The sequence below is a fragment of the Idiotropiscis lumnitzeri genome, chromosome 3, assembly GCF_059441095.1.
Source record: "Idiotropiscis lumnitzeri isolate Australia: NSW breed Sydney's pygmy pipehorse chromosome 3, RoL_Ilum_1.0, whole genome shotgun sequence".
Taxonomy (NCBI): Eukaryota; Metazoa; Chordata; class Actinopteri; order Syngnathiformes; family Syngnathidae; genus Idiotropiscis; species Idiotropiscis lumnitzeri.
The window spans coordinates 17,708,921-17,730,979 of record NC_142393.1 but is presented as its reverse complement, the minus strand read 5'-3'; the positions used below and the strand labels follow the sequence as shown (position 1 = coordinate 17,730,979).

The 22,059-nt window shown below is 40.7% G+C and overlaps 1 protein-coding gene across 4 annotated transcripts; it reads left to right on the top strand.

Annotated features, from left to right (window-relative positions):
- Window positions 1–449: 449 nt before the first annotated feature.
- LOC148340183 (glutathione synthetase-like) lies at window positions 450–21,990 on the top strand. Of its 4 annotated transcripts, XR_015842469.1 has the most exons (15): window positions 450–677; window positions 1,931–2,063; window positions 2,198–2,343; window positions 2,440–2,515; window positions 3,438–3,577; window positions 5,410–5,526; window positions 5,743–5,823; window positions 5,965–6,042; window positions 6,138–6,207; window positions 7,338–7,532; window positions 8,245–8,326; window positions 8,541–8,730; window positions 9,235–9,362; window positions 16,368–16,724; window positions 21,714–21,990. XR_015842469.1 is itself a non-coding variant. In XM_088289674.1 (14 exons), the coding sequence occupies exons 1-13, from the start codon at window positions 640–642 to the stop codon at window positions 9,356–9,358; spliced, it is 1,470 nt and encodes a 489-aa protein (XP_088145800.1). In that variant the 5' UTR covers window positions 450–639; the 3' UTR covers window positions 9,359–9,362; window positions 9,569–10,735. The 4 variants fall into 4 exon arrangements, 3 of the variants coding, with proteins under 3 accessions (XP_088145800.1, XP_088145801.1, XP_088145799.1); XM_088289674.1 differs by lacking the exons at window positions 16,368–16,724; window positions 21,714–21,990 and adding an exon at window positions 9,569–10,735; XM_088289673.1 differs by lacking the exons at window positions 16,368–16,724; window positions 21,714–21,990 and having other exon boundaries at window positions 455–677; window positions 9,235–10,735.
- Window positions 21,991–22,059: the final 69 nt, after the last annotated feature.

Genomic DNA, 22,059 nt, shown 5'->3' with positions numbered 1-22,059 from the left:
TGGCTGTCATAAACAACAACGATCCCATCTCAAATCAAATTGTTCTCATTACCCAAATGTGTGAGTACACACAAAACGGGGGATGTTCCACTTCATGACCCGAAATAGTTGACCGCTTGTCTTATGCAAGCCAAAACAGCATTGTCTTTGCCTTACATTAGCCTCAAGGATAGCAGGGCAGAGTCCAGAATCGTATATTTTGTTTGTTCTTGAGATAGTGGCTAACAGCAGAGGTTTCATTTTTCAGAAACATTATTTAATTATCCGATTGGTATGGATTTAGATTGAAAAATAATTTACAAAAAGGATAATAAAAAGGAAGGATCAAAAGAAGAGTTGTACTGTTTTAAAATTCACATTTTAAAATTTTTCTCAACATTTTTTTTTACTTAACCTCATTTTCTGTGTAATAATGAATGTGAAAGTACTTCCACTTTATCAACATCTTTTCTTAGTCATCCATTATCTAAGCTGCTTTTCCTCACAAGGGTTGCAAGTGTGTTGTAGCTTATCCCAGCTGTCTCCAAGCAATAGGCAGTGTACTCCCTCAACTGGTTGAAGTTTCTCACTCAGAATGAAACTAAAAGTAAAAACTCATCTTGTACACACTGAAAGTAGAAGGACGGGGTGTTGCCCAGAATGCAGACAGAGGACGCGATGCGGACTGGCAAAATAGGGTAAGGTGCCCATCTATTGTAAATAGAAATTAAAATGTATGTTTTGTGTTAATTATATTCCTTCAATCTTTATTTAATTTTTTTCATTATTTGTGAGTATGCTATTCATTTTGTTTAATTTTGTTCAGGCTTGTGGCAACGTTTTTGGAGATATTTGGAGACAAAAGTGCTACCAGAGGCTTCAATGTCAAATTTTTTGTAAATTCACAGACTTTGGAACATGATTACTTACTAATTGCAGGGATGTGCTTGGGGAGCTATGGAACAAGTTCAACTAGTTTACTTAATAAAAATCATATGAAGTAGGGATGATTCGATTTTTGATTTTCAGTTCTCGATTTCGATTCCATTCGATATTTTATTTATTTTATTTTTTTTAATTGCTGCCACGCTCATGTGATGCTGCAGCGATCCACAAACAAAATAGGCATTGATGTTTAGTGCAAGCGTGTAAATGTTCAGTGCATTTTGAATGTTACCAAAACTATACACGATGCCAAGTTGCACTATTATTATGAAATTACCTATGAATCCTAAGAGAAATACTTGTAAACATATTTCACTTTTCTTGCGCAGCAATCCATTTTTAATGTAGAAGTGACTGAAATCATACGAATAAAATTGAAGAAATGCAATGTGTTAAAAAAAAACAACTAAAATCATCACTTGAATTGATTTTTAATATTGTTTTTATTCAACCTGTTTTTCTTCTCTAGAATGCATAATATCATCTGCACATTCAAAATGTGGTATGTGCCTAGAAAATGAGAGCGAGAAATCTCGAGTTTGATGCATAATACTCATAAACTCGGAAATAACGTTGCTCGTCAAAACACAATTTTAAAATTTTTATCTATTAATCAGAATGTCATGTTTAAACTAGTGAAGGCACATCAAACATATTATGTAATGCAAATAATTTTGGGTGCGTTGACTTCCCCTAAAGCATGTTTTCTTAGTGATAATGAATGTAAAAGTACTTCCCCTTTAACCACATGCTTTCCTAGTCATAATGAAAGTAAATACAAAAGTTCATTTTGTACACACTGGATGGTGTAATGTTTGTTTTATGGAGCATTGTAATTTTAAAGACAATGACGAATTGAATAATAAACTGAAGCTGAAAATCAAGTTTTACAATGTTATCTTGAAAAATCCTATCAATTACAAGCCTGCATCGTGCTTTACTGTGTTTTGAATGCTGCATATTCCCATTCTCTGACTGTGTTTTACATATTTTAAATATAAATTAGAATGGCTGAGGAGAGACGGAATGACTTACTGATGAACACAACCCTAATAAATGAACTGGCAGAAGTGGCAAAGGAGTCAGCATATATAAATGGTTTCCTTGTGAGGCTTAATGAATCCCCCAACTCATCAAAGGTGAGAATTTCCCTTCTTTTTGAAGATGTTAGGTAGTTAATATGGTTCCATAAAACTACTCAAACAATTTCTACAAAAGTAAGGTGGTGCACAGACCAATTAGGGGTAAATCACCATTGCGCAATGTATTTTAGGTGGTGACACATATTCCCTTCACGCTCTTCCCCACACCAATGCCAAAAGCTCTTTTCCTCCAAGGCATGGAACTGCAAACTCACTACAACACACTGGTGGATAAAATAAGCCAGGACCCAGACTTCCTGCAAGAGGCTCTTGCCAGGTGGAATGCTGACTTGTGCATAGTTGGGATATAAGCGCAGATTTCAAATATTACAAACTATAACACATTTTCTCTTGACACATTTTTGTATCCCAGCACCATTACTGTGGATGATTTCACCGCAAGGTTGTTCAAGATACACCAGCATGTCCTCAAAGAAGGACGGTTGCAGGTAAGCAACTCCACCTGTTTTTCAAATTTTCTTAGTGAAGCGTGCCTTCAGGGACGTTTGTGCTCTGTGGGACAATCGTGGTGGAACAGAGAAGAACCATAATCTTATCATATCACATCACAATAACCACTCAGCATACAATTGTCCAATATACTTAAGAATAAGATTCATGGTGAATTAAGGACTCATAAACATCGACATTAAATCATATTTAAGTGTTCCCAAGGCCTCTTTTTTAATCAACATGCATATAAAAGGTTGTAAATTATTTTCTAGAACTGAAATCAAAATGTGTTATTGTTTAAGATGACAAAGACATTTGAAACAATGTCAACTTTTCATCAAAAGTGTAATGATTTGCCGAATGACGAGGACAACCGTCATAGGGATTCGTTCACGTTAATGACAGGTGACAAGTCATGATTATGACAGTCTTATGACAGTCTAATAAACCCACATTGAAATAAAGTGTTACCAAAATATTTTCACTTTATACAATTTGAATTAGATTTTTCTAAACCATTTTTTTGTTTTTACCTTGATTTCATAAAAAAAAAAAAAAAAAAAGCATAGGCAAGAGGGCTCTTTGCACATGAAGTGGAAAATGTGCAGGTGCTGCTTTAGGAATCAGGCTGGGTCTTGTGTAGTTTCACTGTTGTATAACATACTTCTGTATGCACATATGGTAAGAGTTGTGCTGATATGTACACATTCCTACACACAACTGCATGTTGATAAAGGTAATGCATTGCAAGGGAATGTTCTTCTACACTGATTATGCACACATCTAGTACTTTTGTACTCTTTTCATATTTTACATCTTTACATTGAATAATACCTTGTGTATATAAAAAAGGACAAACAAGTCTCATTTTAGACTTTATCTTCATCAAAATGTTTGGTATTCTTGCCATCTTCCCAGTCAATTGTGTTGGGCCTGAATCGATCCGACTACATGTGGGAGAAGACGACTGATGGACACACCTCTCTGAAACAGATCGAGATGAACACTTTTTCTGTTGCCGGTGGAGGCGTCTCCTCACGCATGCCTGATATCCACAGGTAACGTAGTTGTCAGCATGTAACCCCAAAATAATTGAATATATGCAAAAAAGGCTTTTGGATTAATAGCAAAAATATCCATGGCAAAACGGTCCTCTGATGTTGCACAAGCTTTAGTGTGGCAGGAGTAAGTCCTGCCGGTAACAAGTGGTTTTACAGGGTGCCAAGGTGTGGCAATTGCCACCTTTACCAAATTCCTTGGCACCCCACTTTCCACCTCTGTTGGCAATTAATCTGTCTATTCTAAATTCAAAACGTACTTGGAAATGTTACTTATATTGTCTCCCTAGTGTGTATAAATAGTGTCCTTAGAATTTACTTGCACTTTGAGCCCTACTTCTTTGCGTGCTACGTGCCACCAATAGAGATCCAGACATCACTTGAAGGATGTGTGCATTTGTTTACGCAGTCGTGCTAGCAGGATAGTAGTAGCGACATGTCTTTACAATGGGAATAAAGTGATAAAATTTGAGTTTATCAGTCAACATTCTGTCCAATTGAATTCAAATCACTTTGATGTGACGCTCATAATGCGCAAGCAGGACAGTTTACAACTATCAAAATGGCAGATGGGGAGAGCTACAATAGGGAGTCCTCGCGATCATTGAATCCAAGAATCTAAGTTTAGGTTTTGGGCTTCGCGTTATTAAGCCCGGTTAGCACGACAGGATAGTAAGCCCTATTTTAGCCCAGAGTCTCCCCTTCCGACAATCATAGGAACGGTCCGATTACTGCGAGGTCTCTAAACGGTAATCTTAACAGTTTCTGTATGGTGTGTTTCGACTCCACCTCGTGTTGTCACCTTTGACCGTCTTTTCTTTCTGTCACTTTTGTAGCAATGACTGGTATAAAGAAGAAATTATTAAATGAACGTCAAATTGCGATTGAATGCCTGCACACCATCAATGAATCGAAAAACGCTCAAAATTTAAGTCTGTATCCAATGCTTGTCTCTATTCGTTCTGATCTTATCTCTCAATTCCCTCTCTTTTATTAATTTCCAGTAGTCCCTCTACATGAGTGTCTTCAACCTAAAGGGCTATATATATCTAAGAGGGCAGTTGAAGCCACATGAAGTTGTTTTTCCATGTTTCTGCATGTCTTGGAAGATTACTGGAAACATATGAATGGAAGTGCATCAAAGCATTACTCAGCAGAACATCTCTGTCTTGTAACATCCTTCGAACTTCAAAACAATGCACTGCAACAAACAGATACGAGAAGAGGAGGCCGCCATCTTGTTATCTTTTTTTCGCACTTTCACTTGGGGTGGTGGTCATGAAGACTAATTATAAAAGCCGAAGTAAGTTTCTTCATTGCGAAGCAAGAACTTTTCTCACAGATATTCATTGCGATCTGTCAATACCATTGCTCCAGTTTTGAACTACATGTAAGATCACTAAATGACTCAACACTATGTTTTCAAATCATGGCAATAAAGCAAATGTGTGATAACTATTTCATAATTGCTCTTTCACTAGCTCTGGGAGTCGCACCAGAGGCAAACTCTACTGAAAGGTTTTGACGTCCCACCAAGGGATGGCTTGCCTCTGTGAAACAAATCAAAACATTTTGTGTTTAATTTAGTTTTCTTCTGCATAGTAATTTTTCATCAAAATGCTGCTTTAAAAAAAGTCTTGTAAAGCTACCGGTAAATTTTAAGATTGCAACAATTTGACCCTAGGACAGATTATCTTTGTATTATTTCCTATCAAAACTACTTAAAAATCCAAATTGTAGACCTTAGTGTTTGCACTGAATTTCTGATGTTGACTTTCCTTTTTAAAATTTTGTTAATATAGACAAAATATTGTTTTTTTTTGCTACAACAGACATGTTCTTAAGGTAGCTGGGCAGCTGGAAGCAAGCCAGCGCATCATCGACAACAACCCTGGGGTGGGTCTGGCCAAGGCTTTGGCCAAGGCCTGGGAGCTGTATGGATCAAAGCAGTACGTACATCCACTGAAACACTTATTAAACAACATTTCATTGAATAATACGTTTTATATCTGAAATAGGCATTTTTAGAAAGAATTCTTACCTCGTATATTGTATCCATTGGGCTTTCCAAAGATGGCTATTTGATACAGTGATGCACCGTACACCTAACGTAGAATGTGTGTCAAGTGATAAAGTGTTTAACAGGAGCCCTGTTGTCATTAAAGAGCGGTTGTCATGTTCTTGGTGGAGGAGTGTCAGATCAATATTCTGGATCAACGGATAATTGAGAATGAGCTGTGGAAAGGGTAACGTGTGATTACTTAAGACCTTCACAGAATCTTCAATCACCTTGATGTTTAAAATGAAACCTTTGCTGCATTATGCATAATGTGCTCACTGACCAGTTTTCATTTCATAATAACCTCACAGTTTTCAATGTGTTTCAGGAATATTGCCAGTATACGAAAGCGCTTTGAGGATGTCTCTGAATCTGGAAACCTTGATGAGGACAAAAGACTGTTGGTGTATGTGTCTTCTGCCCATTCATATGCAACATGAAAAACATAGCCGGCTGTGTTTTTGCTTGTTTTAATACATTTCTGTCCGACCGCAATTTCAGTGATGGTAAGGAGGTTGCAGTGGTCTACTTCAGGAACGGTTATATGCCTCAGCACTACAAGTCTGAAAAGGTAGTGAATTACTGTATTTCTTCAAGGTGAACCCTAATATTATTTAATCAAACACAGATACATGATAAACTTACAATACGAGAAAGGTCATGTTTCTGGAAGACTCAAAAATCCATTCAGAAAGGGCGTCATTCACTAAAAGTTTGGACACAGCAATTTGTGTGAATTTATGATTCATCATCAATATCTTCGAATTTGAATTTTAAAACATCCACAGACCATTTACACGCATAAATGATAATGAATCAGCCTTGGAAAAAAAAATAAGAAGAAAAAAAACACTTACCAAACACGTCCGAGATTCACAATGTATTGAAACTGCAGTCATTTATAAAAATCATAATAATTTGGATGATAATAGTTTAAACAACCATTTGCAAATTAGTTGCCTAATTTCCCAAATAACTGTGAAAGACCCTTCTCTTCACTTTCACCCTCATACCGTTCAAATGCGTGCGTGTGCCGTCCCACTACTTCACCATTCTTTCAGGCATAATAGATCAATCATCCATCTCAGTGAATGAACTAAAAGAGGAAGTGACTTTTATCACTGAGTTTGTGCAAAAAACAACTCTAAGCATTTATTGGGGTTTTGAACAATGTGGTGTGTATTCTTTTGCAGGCTTCCATCCTACCATGAATGTGCCTCTGTATGTAGTATAATGTTTATACATTGTTGATCGGTTGAAAACACGACCATTTTAGATTGGTTGCTTTAACCAAAGGATTGGTAGGACACATAACTACCAACTAGATTGGTCAACTATAACCAATTTTTGATTACATTGAACCAATCTGTTTGTAGAATATATTCTTGGGGCGTAACAGACTCTTAATTCAATCAGAGTATAAAGAACTGCCCTGGATCCCAAAGTGAAGTCATTTTCTCATCAGAATAATTTCCATGGCAGTCACGGATGGTTTCATGGTACATCCGCCTGACTTGTGTGCGGGCAGCGTGGGATCGGTTCCCACTCCGTGACGGTGTCTTTGTTCAGGGTGTGGTGCGCCTTTTGCTCGTAGTCAGCTGGGATAGGCTCCAGCACCCTCCCATATGACCCTGTACAGGATAAGCGGTGTGGATAATGACATGACAATAATTTCCTTTTTTTTTTTTTTTTTGTTTACAGGCCTGGGATGCCCGCCTGATGATGGAGCGCTCGTTGGCTGTGAAGTGTCCAGATATCAGCACCCACCTGGCTGGAACGAAGAAGGTCCAGCAGGTGCTTGCTCAGCCCGGCGTTCTGGAGAGGTTTTTCCCCAACCAGCCGCAAGTAGTTGAGCAAGTTAGAGCCACATTTGCTGGCCTCTACACTCTAGACATGGTGAGCAACAACCTGGGGTTGTGCAACATAATGTAGTGTTTTGTTTTTTTTTGCTTGTATAATTCCACAAAAGTTCTTTTTTTGTTGCCCTGCTATTCAGAAAACCATTATCTAATTACTTTTGCACAACTACAAAGAAATCATCAACATGACTTTTTCATTCAATTTCATTCATTACTCTGCCTTTATTCCAAAAAATTGTTGCCCCCCCCCCTTTATGTTGATAAAGTCAGCCAATCTCACACACGTTGTGCTGCTATTGTACTGCTTTATTCAACTTCTCTGTCGCAACTTCTCCGCATCTCGCAAAGAACCACATAACATGAGCCAATCACCTTCGTGTGCACTTCAGGGACCACACGAAAAAACATAAACTCGAAGAATATTACCCTCTAATTGCTTTAGTCTGTTTCTTTTCTTTACTGATTCGTACATAACTACGGTTATGTTTGCTACAGCTTTTTATGTACACAAAATAACAGGAGTTAAGATTGCCTTCTGAAACATTCTCCGTCGGAGACAAGCCAAAAAGTTAAGCTTGTTTTCATACAACACTAGTTTTAAAAGTAAACTATGAAACAGTTTGCTTTGGACTAAATTTGTTTTTGCAGTAAAAATATGGTTTTGTCGGAGGTTTTTACAAGGCTTTTATGTGAATCTTGTGAAATCTTATGGGGTTTTTTTTGTTTTGTTTTTGTTGTTTTAATTAAAGGGAGCAGAAGGTGACAAAACGGTTGCAATGGCTTTGGCGACACCGGATCGGTTTGCACTGAAGCCTCAGCGAGAAGGAGGAGGTACAGTCAAAGAAATAGAAAGTCATTAATTTCATCATGCACCATAACATATTTCCTTTCCCTACACGGGTTAAACTGCATTTACCAGGCCAAACTTGCATGGGATAGAGCTAGCATTGCTAATTTTCATGCATTGCTAATTTTCATGCATTGCTAATTCCACAATGATTGAACTTGATAAATAAATAACGTAACCACATTTCCTTACTTGGAGGAAACAACATTTACGGACAAGAGGTCTGTGAGGTTCTTGGCAAAGTGAAGAGCAGTCCAGAGAGAATGGCCTATATACTGATGGATAAGATCCAGCCTGAGTCTACACAGAACTACATGCTCGGAAGAGGCATGCCCTTAAAATTAAGCAATAGCCTAAGTGAACTGGGCTTCTTCGGCGCCTATGTGAGGTAAGCAGTTACTATTGATTGCGTAGCGTTCCTATTTTGCTACATTAGGATGCTTGTTTCAGGCGGCACGGTGGCCCGACTGGTTAGCACGATGGCCTCACAGTGAGAGACAGCCGCGGCCGTGGGTTTGATCCCGGCTCCGGCCTTCCTGTGTGGAGTTTGCATGTTCTCCCCGTGCCTGCGTGGGTTTCCTCCGGGTACTCCGGTTTCCTCCCACATTCCAAAAACATGCATGGCAGGTCGATTGAACACTCAAAATTGCCCTTAGCTATGAGTGTGAGCGCGGATGGTTATTCTCCCTGCAATTGGCTGGCAATCAGTTCAGAGTATCCCCCGCCTGCTACCCGAAGATAGCTGGGATAGGCTCCAGCTCGTGAGGAGCAGCGATTAAGAAAATAGATGGATAGATGGATGTTTTTTTCACATTGCTGCTGTCGGGATGAGGAGTCAAAAGAAAAACATGAAAAGGATCTTATGTCATTCTCACTTTCCGTTTTTTTGCAGGCAGGGTAAAGACATGCTGATGAACGATTATGTGGGCTTTCTCATGAGGACGAAGTATTCGGACTATTCGGACGGTGGTGTAGCTTCAGGAAAGGCAGTCTTGGACAGCCCTCTCCTCCTCTGAGAAGGTGCACACATACCTGGGCACCATTACTCCACTGTGCCCTCTCCCATTTTATTTCCACTTGACTCGTCAGCCACACCTACCTAATTAAGGCTCTGCTTGCCAGAGTCTTCAATATGCGCCGATCCAAAATGATCCAGCAGTTCTCTTTGGCTTCTTCTTCTGTTGACAAGCCTGTCTGCCTTTGACTTTCCTGTCTTATTCTTTCAGGAATCCTCTCTGTCTTCTGCACCTACCTATGAGTTCTGCCTAAGCTTGATTGCCTGTCACCGTGGCTGTGTGGTGTTTTATTTTGCGAACCAACTGTGAGTTGCACCATTCTGCTATGCATGGCTTTCGGACCATTTCATGACCTGGCTCTCAGCCCCTTGCCCATTTAGCGTTAATAGGGATCACTTGTTGGGGTGTTTGTAATAGTGACTGTGAGAAATGCCTGCATTACTCCTGCTCACCCCTAGAACACCCAAGAGAAAAACCTCAGAACACCACAGCATTCCTGGAATCACTTAAGACCATAGACTCACACAGAATCACATGGCATAGGGGAGAGTCGCCCTCTATGTGAGTGGATGGCAAAGGAAGTATAAAGAAGGGGAACAATTTTGGACCAATTTGATTTTCTTTGGCAATCTCGCAGGAAAAGGCTCCATGGCCGTGTCTCCAACTTTCAGGCATCCATTAAATAGTTCTATTGACAATATGCAGTCTTCTGGTAATTAATGAGTGTAGCAGGTATTAAAGATAAGAGAACCGGGCAAAGTTCCCCTGAGAACCTTTTACCGGTTTAAGTTGACTGGTCTACAATCAAAATTTTATTTACTACTCCTTTTCGCTGTGAACAGTGATTCTTTTTAACTGTCAAAGTGCCAAATTGTAGTTTAATGTAGCACTCTTAACACGTTAAAATATGTTTAGGCATTTAAAACAAATTGTAGGAGGCTTTTTGTCCACAAATTCATAACCAGTTAGTGAATGATTCTCACGTGCTTGCCTCTGAGTTTATTAACTTTTTTTAAATCAATGTTGTACAAGACATATCCCCCATATTATATTCTTCTAAACAGTAATATAACCACGTCTATGAGCCGTGCCCAGTTTTTACTTGTAATTTTGCAAATTGTTCACCAGGTGGCAGCAAAAGCAAAGGTATTTTTACACGCATATGAGTAAAGCAATCTGCCTTCATATGTGGAGTTTGCATGTTCTCCCCGTGCTTGCGTGGGTTTTCCCCGGATACTCCGGTTTGAGCCCACATTCCAAAAACATGCATGGTTGGTTGATTGCATACTCTAAACTGCCCCTGTATTGTTGTGAGTGAGAATACAGCTCCAACTGTTGTGAAATGGGCTATATAAATAAAATTGTATTGTTATGGTTGTTTGTCTTTGGGTCTCCTGTGATAGGCTGGAAACCAGTTCCCGCCTTCTGCACGAAGGCAGCAGGAATAATAATGCCTTAGATTTATATAGCGCTTTTCTGGACAACCGGACCCTCACAGTGCTCACAATACAATATTCATGCACTCATGCATTCACACTCTGGTGGCGGTAAACAACATTCTGTAACCATAACTTCGCTGTGGCAGGCTGACAAAAGCGAGGCTGCCAGTGTGCTGAGAATCAACCCCAGAACCTCAAGTGTGTGGCCCAAGTGCTAACCAAGGGCGATTCTAGGATTCAGAAACAGCCGGGGCTCAGCCCAGGGGGAGAAGTATTGATAAATATGACAACATCATTGAACAGTAGCAGTTTACCTGCCAATGTCATGCACGGACCCCAGAAAGTCTGTTCCTGCTTATGCAATGTCAAGCACAACATGATGCCCTGATTTTAATGCAAATGTGGGATGCAGGTACACTTGGCCGGGAAAAGGCAACATACCTTTTCATAACAGCACACACACCTGTGCAAAATCAAGCAAAAATACTAAAATAAGGAAAACTCCATCCGTGCATACAGTTAGAGTACGCTTTTACGCTAGACTTCCACTGGGGACAAAATAGGGGCCTCTGACCTGTAAATAAAAGCTTATAACCCCCCAGGTAAGACATTACATTGAAGCAAACAGATCAACACAATTTTTCTTTTCCTCTTTCCTTACCGGAAGACCACGGTCACTTCCTGTTATTTTTATCTTTAATGGCGTTGACTTGCATTGGGACACATTCCTCAGTGGGGGTAGTGGGGTCATCAAACAGAAACAAAGATCATTGCCTGTGAAGTCTTTTAGCAGCAGATCATGTCCCACAGGAAACGCACGCCGGCCGCCATCCTTTTGTTTTTACTGCAAGAGCACCAAAAGAAGAAGACCCCCCCCAAAAGAAAAACTGTTGGTATTTTGTTTCCTGTCAGTCAAGACAAAGCTGTGCATTTGTCCTTGTCACATTGGTCACATTCTTTTCACGTGTTCAACCAGCCTCAAAATTTCAAATTGGAGTTCATATCTTCATGTGAGACCCCAAAAAATACAATTTATCACAAATATGAGAATATATGAGTGTGGAATGAAGATATTGAGTGTGAACGTGTTTCTATTTTCAATTCCATGACTATATCAAGCTACTATATCAGGCTCAAGATGTATCCTCATGCTGCCTTCTGACTGACACGCTGTACTGTCCATACCTGTATACAACACCTACACAAAGTCAACCCCAAAACTTCCTTAACAAGAATATGTACCTTACAGCTCCACTGGTCGGAACAAGGTATTCTGATTAATATTGCATTTGTGGAATATGAGTTAAGCGGCAAAATCCACACAATTTTGGACATCTCAGGGGCAGCCATTTTGACTTGCTGTCAACTGAAAATGGCATCACCGCTGTTCAGGGATGAGCTAACGACCAATCATGGTTCTACTTCAGGAAACAGGTGAGCCGTGAGTGGTCGCAACCTAACCCCTGAGCCATTGCAATTCAGTTGACAGAATGTGATAAAATGGCTGCCCTCTAGATGGCTAAAAAAAGGTGGATTTTACTGCTTAAATCATATTCCACAAACGCAAAATAAATCAGAATGCTAAGTTTAAACTAGTGAAGACACAATTACAAAGAATTGTTCTGATAAGACTCCTTCAACAGTAACACACCCACCACTGAGTGACAGTATCGCTCCACGAAAACCTTCCTGCTGCCTCTTTTAAGGGTGAGCAGTTTTACCGTTGTTTAGTTGCATTATACACATTAACTCCTCATACTTGTAGTTGGAAATGGCAAAATATGACTTAAATGAGTTTGGTTCAGTTAGTATAGGTGGACTTGGAGGATCCACTGTATAGTGCATCACAGTTGTAAAGCACAGACCCTGTGCTTAATTTGAGCGCCCAGTCTAAATCTCATGACCCTTTTAATTGCCTGCAAAATGATGACAAAGCATGAGGAAAACAAGGACAGGGGTGCGGGAATCTTACAACTGGCTGTTGATGGGTCAGTGGTGCAGTCACCATCTCCCTGTTATGTTTTTCATCTCCCTTGAATTCTCAATCCACAGTTCCAAGCCTGCTTCGTATCCAACAACTGTGCTGTAATAAGCCTGTTACACAAGTGCTCTGGCCCAGTTAGCCAGTGACCTCTCTCCCTTAAGTGTGAGTCAAGTGTGTGTCTGTGCATGTGGGGGTGTGCGTGTGTGTGTTTGAGCGCATGTGCGCGTGTGTCTGTGCATGCGCTTGTGTATGTCACGGCGACACAGGGGAAGAGAGGCAGGATGTGTGCCGTGAAAGGATGGAAGTGGGTCAGAGTCACCCTGCTCTCCTTTTTGACTCCTTCCTCAGGTAGGAAGCAGAGACGTCAGCAAGTTTTAAGAGCTTCTGTGTGTGCGTGCGTGCATGTGTGCGAATGAGTGTGTGTTGGCTTGTAGTGGCAGATTGTTTTGCATGACACTCCACCTCTCATCACCACTCCATATTGTTAGTGGCTGATTTAAAGAGTCAATTTTCACTTTTTTGGTCTTCAGAGAGCTCTGGTTTCATAAACAGCGTACATGCTGGTGCAAGCCTCTTGAAAATATGTTAGTATTTGGGGAATTCTGCAAACAGCCCTGTACCATACTCGGCATTCCGGCATACAAAGAGCATTTTCCTTTACACACCACCAGGGCACCTGACAATCCATCCATCCATCCATCTTCTGTACCGCTTCTCCTCACTAGGGTTGCGGGGGTGCTGGAGCCTATCCCAGCTATCTTCGGGCAGTAGGCGGGGGACACCCTGAACTGGTTGCCAGCCAATTGCAGGGCATACAGAGACGAACAACCATCCGCACTCACACTCATACCTAGGGGCAATTTTCGAGTGTTCAATCGGCCTGCCATGCATGTTTTTGGAATGTGGGAGGAAACCGGAGTACCCGGAGGAAACCCACGCAGGCACGGGGAGAACATGCAAACTCCACACAGGAAGGCCGGAGCCGGGATCGAACCCACGACCGCAGCTGTCTCTCACTGTGATGACATCGTGCTAACCAGTCGGCCACCGTGCCGCCCGCACCTGACAATTTGGTGGCTAAATGTAGATTAAACTTTAGACCAGCTGGAAGTAGGTCTAAGTTGTGGCGCAGAATCCCAACCAGTGCGCAGTGGCACACTCGTTTGTCGTGATAGATGATCTTGGTTATTCAGTTACACTTAATATAACTGAATATTGTTATTAATTAATTACAAATGCATCTGTGTTCATTATCCATACCAGTGAAGGATAATGACAGGCAGATAAGTGAAATGTTCAACTAAAACGCCGATGTTGCAATCAACCTTTTTCTCCCCCTGTTTCTATTCATAAAACAGAATTAATAATTCAATCAATCAATTCGACACTGCTCTGCATGTTGTGCTGGGCCACCTGGAACGACAGCAGAGCTATGCAAGGATGCTCTTTGTGGACTACAGCTCGGCATTCAACACGATCATCCCAGACATCCTCGTTGCCAAACTGGACACTCTCGGCCTCCCTGCCCTCACACGCATCTGGATTAAGGACTTTCTGACCAACAGACCCCAGACTGTGTTGCTCGGCCCCTACACGTCCTCCACCCTCATGCTGAGCACCGGTTCCCCCCAAGGATGCGTGCTGAGCCCTCTCCTGTACGCTCTCTACACCTACGACTGCAGCCCGGCCCACGGCAACAACACCATCGTCAAGTTTGCTGACGACACGACAGTGGTCGGTCTGATCTCGGAAGGTGACGAGACAGCCTACAGAGAGGAGGTAAAGAGACTGACAACTTGGTGCAAGGACAACAGACTGCACCTTAACTCTGCTAAAACAAAGGAGATTGTCGTCGACTTCAGGAGGAACAAGACGCTGCCGCCCCCCCTCTGCATCGAAGGCGTGTGTGTGGAGAGGGTCCACACGTTCAAGTTCCTGGGAGTACAGATCTCCGATGACCTTTCTTGGAGTCACAACACCACAGCAGTGGTAAAGAAGGTCCGCCAACGTCTGCACTTCCTGAGAGTCCTCAGGAAATTCAACCTGGACAGGAAGCTGCTGCTGGCCTTCTACCACTCGTCCATCGAGAGCCTGCTGACGTACTGTGTCTCCACCTGGTACAGCGGCTGCACTGAGGCGGACAGAGTGAGGCTCCAGAGGACAGTCAAAACAGCGCAAAGGATTATTGGCTGCCCTCTCCCCCCACTGTCGGACATCTACACCGCCCGGTGCCTCAGAAGGGCTCTCAACATCGTCAATGACAATACCCACCCAAACTCACACCTGTTCGACCTGTTGCCCTCTGGCAGGCGCTACAGATGCATCAAATCAAGGACCAATAGACTGAGAAACAGTTTCTTTCCGAGAGCCATCTCCATACTGAACTCTCACACACACACGAGACCACCCTAACCTCGCAAAACAGCATTGTGATGTGTTTCTATATGCCCTATTCAGTACTGAATTCCATTGCACTGTCTTCTCTATTTATCTAATTTATATATTTGTCTGTATTATTGTTGTATTGCACTGGAGAGGGGAGCCCTCTAATCTCGTTGCACACTTGAGTACAATGACAATAAAGGGATTTCTATTCTATTCTATTCTATTAAGTTTTTTTCTCTGTTATGTACTTAATTTGCTATTTTTTTAAGACATTTTTTAATTGGTGTCAAATTATTTATCTTTTTGGCAGCCTTCCACATGCCCTAAAATGCAATATTTTTTTTGCAACTGGCTGAAATTATTTATATTGAAAGTATTTAAATCATTTTAGGTTTCCCAAACTTGATTCCGTTAAATCAGTGCATTTTCAGATAACAGTATATCACAGCAATGTAAAAAAGGAAGACATGGTATTGGATATCGGCAGATTGGACTCAGTTTCAATGTGGATAAAAATCCAATACATTTCAGATATCTGCCAATGTGAGTGTAACATAATCGCACAAATTGGTCATATACTTTCCATGCAAGCTGGAGCCCACCAAAATACAAAGATTGGTGAGGCGTGTGCAGTTCATGTACCGTCAAAAGTGGCAGAGCATAGGGTCACTCAAAGTTTGATGATTAATTAAATGTAAACTATTGTGGGGAAACATGCATCACTGTTTTGAGCACTATTGTTATGATTTTGACGTACGACAATAGATTTAATTACTGCACACTTGACTACCGCCATTAAATGAAGCAAATCCAATCTACCGGTATTCTTATTCTGCTCCTATTGTTTCCCAATGAACCTAAATTACTAAACACTTGACAAGAGGCTATCGCTACAGTGATACAGTCTAACATTTCAAAGGTTATTACATGCAAATGAAGGAAAACGAGGCACTTGGTCAAGTTCCTGAATGGCTGCCTCACCTCCAAATGCAATTATTGTCACATGACCAGGTAGCATGATATTATCTAATACATGACTGTCTTGGTAGCACAGGTTTTTGTATGTTTTAGTCCAAGCTCCATGGGCTATGGTTCTCTTTTGTACATTATAAATCTGCAAACGATGACATTATGCAACTTTTAATGTTGATTTTAAAAAATATGAATGTCAGCAGAATTATAACTTCCATTGTCGTAACAGGTCATTTCAACACGCTGGAACTTTTGTGACTACCGATTGTGCATTCCAGCGACATCCCGCACAGAAGGAAGAGTAAAGATAAGATCCTGTTTTGAATCTTTCCGAGTTCATCGAAACTATAAACTGCAGACAATGACATTCCATTGCTATTAATGAGCTCTTGCCAAACAGCCGGATGAAAAAAATCCAGAGAGAGCAGTCAGCCAAGGTCATAAACTCCTAACACACCCTCACTACTCATTACTTACCACTTACCAGCGGCTTGCTCACAGCCAGGGAAGCCTGAGCTCTCTAATCGAGTTGAAATGGAATTTCATGGCTTGAGTTCATTCCCTACTAAAGTGATACAAGGGCTCGGTAAGGCTGTTTTTGACTATGTCAGTGATCACCAACAAATGTTCGTCATATTGAGAGTTGGACAAATGCATGACAGACTACAGTTGGGCGAGTAAGCAAAATTTAATTATGATTTCAATTGTTATCATCACGATCATAAAAACATTACAATCCAACCAAAATGATTAATGTCTGGAATGTCCCTGTGATGCTTGCGGCAAGTGTATGGATGATGCCATTCTGCCCTCCCTGAGCGCGCTGTGAGATGTTTATTGACAGCCCAAGTTGAGTTGAGTGTAAAAAAAGTAAATGAGAAAGATAAGAATTATACTTACACTCAATGAATACGTGTGTTTGTTCATCACGATTTCAAAATAAATCAAAATAATCTGTCATGTTCTGTGTTTGTTTTATTTTTTGTGTGTGTTTTTTTTTTTTTAGTATTTAGTTTCATGTTTGTCCTTGTTTGGTGTGTGTCATGCGTTAAATCTGATTGTGTTCACCTGTGCTGGTCATCTCACTCCCTAGTGTGAACCAATCTGCTCCCTCCAACACTTTGTGTCTTGCCCAGGTGTTCTTCGTTGTCTCGTTACTTCGTTTGTATTTAGTTCTTTGTTTGCTTTCGCTTCTTGTTGGTTTATTGTTGTTTTCCTGGTCCGATGTTGTTCATGTCGAGGTGTCCAGTCTCCTGTCAAGTGTCTGTCGTCCGGTTCTTAGAGTGTTTTAGTTTTCTTTGTTACAGTTATTTTGTTCATTTCAAGTCCTTGTTTTGTTGATCCTTGTTATTTTGCACTTTGATCTTTTTGTTTTCCTCAGTCCCTTGTTTGCCTTTTTATTTTCAATTAAATAAAAAATAAAATTTAAGTCACCCAATCCTCGCTTCCCTGCGTTTGGGTCCTCCTCGACCTCAACCTCCACCACAACCTGACATAATCGGGATTATTATTTTTACTATAATTGCCAAGTCCTATGAGAAACTACAGTGAATCCCATAATGTAATGCTAAAGGAAGATAGGGTTAGGGTTAGGGTTAGGGTTAGGGTTAGGGTTATGGGTGACTATAACATTGGTTAACATACTGCGTATACCGTCACAAACCCAAACTGTACATACAGTAGGCAACTGTACATATATGTTAGTTCAACTATCGTATATCAGATGCAAATACACAGATGAAATATAGGATTTGATCACATGTTAAAAACTGTATCTACATTCAATATCTAATCCCCATCGGGAGCTATTATGAGATTCAGTTTCAGTCCCGTCTCGTTACCTGTCAGCTTTCCCTAGTTCGTCAATTAACAGCCCAGAATGACCGCTATATGACAAATATTACTTTGGTTTACAGGGCAATTATGGTTCCGCCCCCATCAAGCCTGCCAAGTAACAAGTGGCCAGGAATATGTGATTAGCAGAACAAAATGAATCATTATTGCTTCTGCTTGATTGTTAAAATTTTACTTAAGATTTTAGACATACTTGGTTGATTGTCTGTGCAATTAACAATGTTTGGAAAATTCACTTTCTAGGTGAACTACTTTGAAGTTCAGCACACAAATCTTAAAATTAAGTATTTATGAATTGACATTTTTTACATTAAGTTTATTGTTCCAAAATCGTAGGGCTGGTCATAGCGCTGCTGTGCCTCATCATAATATTTTTTTCTCTTCCAAGAATGCATTGCATTTTGATGTATGCAACATGCAACTGTTGGTAGCCGGTGTTGCCAAATAATGTCCAGTTCTGCCTAATTAAGACTTGTTTACAGTGTGCATATCTGTGTTTTCTCCATGTAGAACCCTCTTGAAATAAACTGAACTGCCATTCAGAAACTATTCATTGGCCCCGGAATGAGCTCTGACTAATTTAACAGCTCACTTGCTAGTTAACTAAGTAGCCAACTCACAAAGTTACCAAACAACTCATTTAACTAGAGTCACAAAAAAAAAAAAAAAGTCAAAAACAGACTGAAATCGTCTAATCTAACTTAACTGGTCAGAAAATGTTATTCATTTAGGCCAAACATATCTTTGGTCATATATCTATGCCAGCAACGTATAGTGACATGTAGAAAAATTAAATGCTCATCCACCAGATGGCAGAATGTACAATAAATATGTTCAACCATCAGTTGCAATTGGAATTAAAACAAAAAATCCAATACAATTCAGTGGAATTCAATAAAAAGCCAATAGAGGGCGTCGGCTGTTATAGCTTTGTGTTGAACAGGCCCAGAGTTCTACAGATGGGAACTTTACTTTATTTTGACAGTCCGTCCTCGATCCTCAGCACCGACCTGGGCATCCTTCCGTCATCATCCCTCCATCCTGATTCATAAAATAATAAATCTACTTCCCCGTCCATCCTTATCCTTTTACAGTGATTCCGGTCTTACATTTCACCACTCCGCCCCCCTCTCGCTTCTTGAAAATAAATAAATAAAAAATTTATAAAGCATCCGTGTATGATGCCGTGGGAGAGAGGTGGACATCAACGATTTCAGAATTCAGAAACATTATCTAAATCTCTTTAGCTGGCTAATTTCCTATTCACTTACCTTATGGGCACCCACTTCTGGGTTCACAATTTGACGAATCGCATGCTACCACATGTTGCATAACCATGTCCTGCACAGTCTGTATTTGACCCGGTAAGGGACGATTACAGGGACGGACAAAAACTCTCTTCCGACCTTCCCTAGTCCGTCCTTTTAAAAAAAAACTACTTGTCCTCTGTCCACAATATGGGCATCCGTCCGAGACAGACGGACGGACTGTTCTTTCAATGGGACGGAATGCCCATCTCTGCAGATTTCACACTGAGTGAGCAAATCTTTGTTTAAATTCAGTTGAAATAATTTTTTTTCAGTGTCCAAAGTACTTGTCATGGCTCAAGAAAGATTGTGGATCACTGAACTTAATAACTCAAACTATAAGCAGCTAGCTATCCGATTTGATATATAAAAAAAGATTTGCATAATTAAAAAAATAATTACAAAAAAATATACTGTAATACCCCGTTTATCGCGGTTAATGGGGACCGAGACCACCCGCGAAAACTGAAAATCCGCGAAGTAGCGGCACAGCTTCAAAAATGCTTAAAAAAAACTATACAGGTATACTACAGTATACCCCCCTGTATACAGTACACCATATAGAATACGGGTAGAGAGAGAGAGATTGAAATTCATGTTATCACAAAAAAAACCAAATTATTATTAAAACTTATTATTTTTTTATTCCCCAGCCATTATTTTTGTATTTATTCAATTACTTCTTTTTGTATTTATTTAATTACTTCGACTTTTACCAGCTGGTACGCCGTCCGGTGTGCCCTGTGAAATGAAAGGTGGCATTATTCATTTATTTATTAATTAATTTATTCATTCATAACTGACAGCCTCGCGCTCCGCTCTTGCCCGGGCGGAAGAGGTGCTCCTCTCCGGCTTAATTGTCACGCACGCCGGACCTGCTCCCCCGAAGCGTGTCTCCGTTCGGTTGAACTCGGTTTCATTTCGCCCCGCTCGTGCCCGGGCAAAAAAGTTTTTAATTTTTTAATATTTTTTAGACCCGCGAAGCACTGAACCCGCGAAAGGTGAACCGCGAGGTATTACAGGAATAAAAAGGAAAGAACAAGGCCAACAGAAGAATTGTTATACTGTTTTAAAATATGCATTTTATATTTTTTCTAGATATTTCTTTAAGTCAATTTGACATAACAGGAAGGTTAAACATTAGTCATCCCCTTCATTACTTCCGATAGTGACAATAGTACGTTTCAGATTTATCGACATCGCTGCCCAGCATTGTATTTCCAAACACACACATTCTGTCCCCTTGCCCAACAACACAACACATTCTATCAGCCTGTGCAAGCAGAAGCTTAAAGATGAAGTGTTGCCACATTACAGTTCTTTCTAGGTCTTTCAGGAATGGGGAAGTGTTTGAGGCTGCATCTTACGGGAAGCCAGCACGCGTGTGTGTGTGTGTAGGGGTGTGTGTGCGTGTGTGGAGGAAGGAAGGCGGGGCCATTGGGGAGGGGCTTAATGGGAAAGTGCGTGGGTCTGAAGGGTATGACAAATATTTGCTAAGGCAAACAGGAAGAGGGGATTAAAAAGAGAGGCAAAGTGCAATGGTAGAATGCTTTAATCGTATTCATCACAAGCAATCACACATTCACGGTTGGCTCGGCACACGTGCTTCGAAACAAACCCTCGTGGTCATTGCAAAAGAAGGAAATGTCATAGCAGGGTCTCGTCCGCCACACTGAGAGGTTATTCAATAAGGGCATTATCGTTGCTGGTGAAAGCGATGCACTGTGTTCTCTTTCACAACGCAGTGGTCTTTTTATGTGAGGAAAAAAAATAATGTGGCACCAAGTACTCAGGTCGGCAGCATATTGTACAACTTGTTTCCAAAGGCGAGGCACCAAATAGCAAAGAAATTGTTCTTAAAATGTACTTGAAAAATAAAAATGTAACTATTGGGGACAGAAATTGTCGATCAAAATACACAACCGGTAAAGAAAATTACTCTTCACTTGGTTTTAGTGGCCCACTTCTTGACTTCCGTACCCCGGCTTTTCCAAAAACATTGCAAACACATGAATGTTAGCTTCAATTCCGAATCAAAATTGTCCATAGGAGTCGATGTGAATGTGAATGATCGTTTGCTTGTATATACGCTACAATTGGCTGGCAACCATTCTATGGTGTGCACAGAATTTTGCCCAATGATCTGGGATAGGCTCCAGTGCAATCAGTTTAAAAAAGGAATACATCCGTTTTATAAATAAAAAAGAAAAAGAAAAAACACCTGCTGCATGTGGTTTGTCGCTGCCAACTGCTGCCCCGAATACATGTGTATTTCTCAGTATGAATGTGTGTTTCCTTCAATTGCAAGCATGATTGAACAACAGAGCAAACACATACCTCACAGTTCAATGACACACACGCACACATTTATTGCTATTCGAATGTGTACCAAGTTGTCGTCTTTACCCTCACAGTGAGGGAGTCAACGCTGACCTTTTCCCTTTAAGGACATGGCGGCCGCCAGGACCATGTGTCAGGCGCTTTTGAGTCAGCCAACTGGAATGTGGCGCTCCCCCGGCATCTCCTTGAAGACCTGCATGACTTCTCACCGGTTTTATTACCTGTTGTTCTCTCCTTAATCCCACCGGATGATGACGTCCTATTTATTATTGTCACATATACACACTCACTGATGTTTTTGTGGGGAAAAAAACATGAAAATCCCCTTTCAATAAAATTATATATGCTCCACTTTGAGCCTTGGAAGGTTATTTCTTGTATCATCTGGTTCTGGGCTGTGTGACCTTTAGCATAAATATT

Bases quoted from the DNA above. Each gene is read 5' to 3' on its own strand.
- LOC148340183 (XM_088289674.1), top strand. From the start codon at position 640: ATGCAGACAGAGGACGCGATGCGGACTGGCAAAATAGG. The intron at 6,043-6,137 runs GTATGTGTCTTC...CCGCAATTTCAG, and splicing joins GAGGACAAAAGACTGTTGGT to TGATGGTAAGGAGGTTGCAG. The intron at 6,208-7,337 runs GTAGTGAATTAC...TTTTGTTTACAG, and splicing joins AGCACTACAAGTCTGAAAAG to GCCTGGGATGCCCGCCTGAT.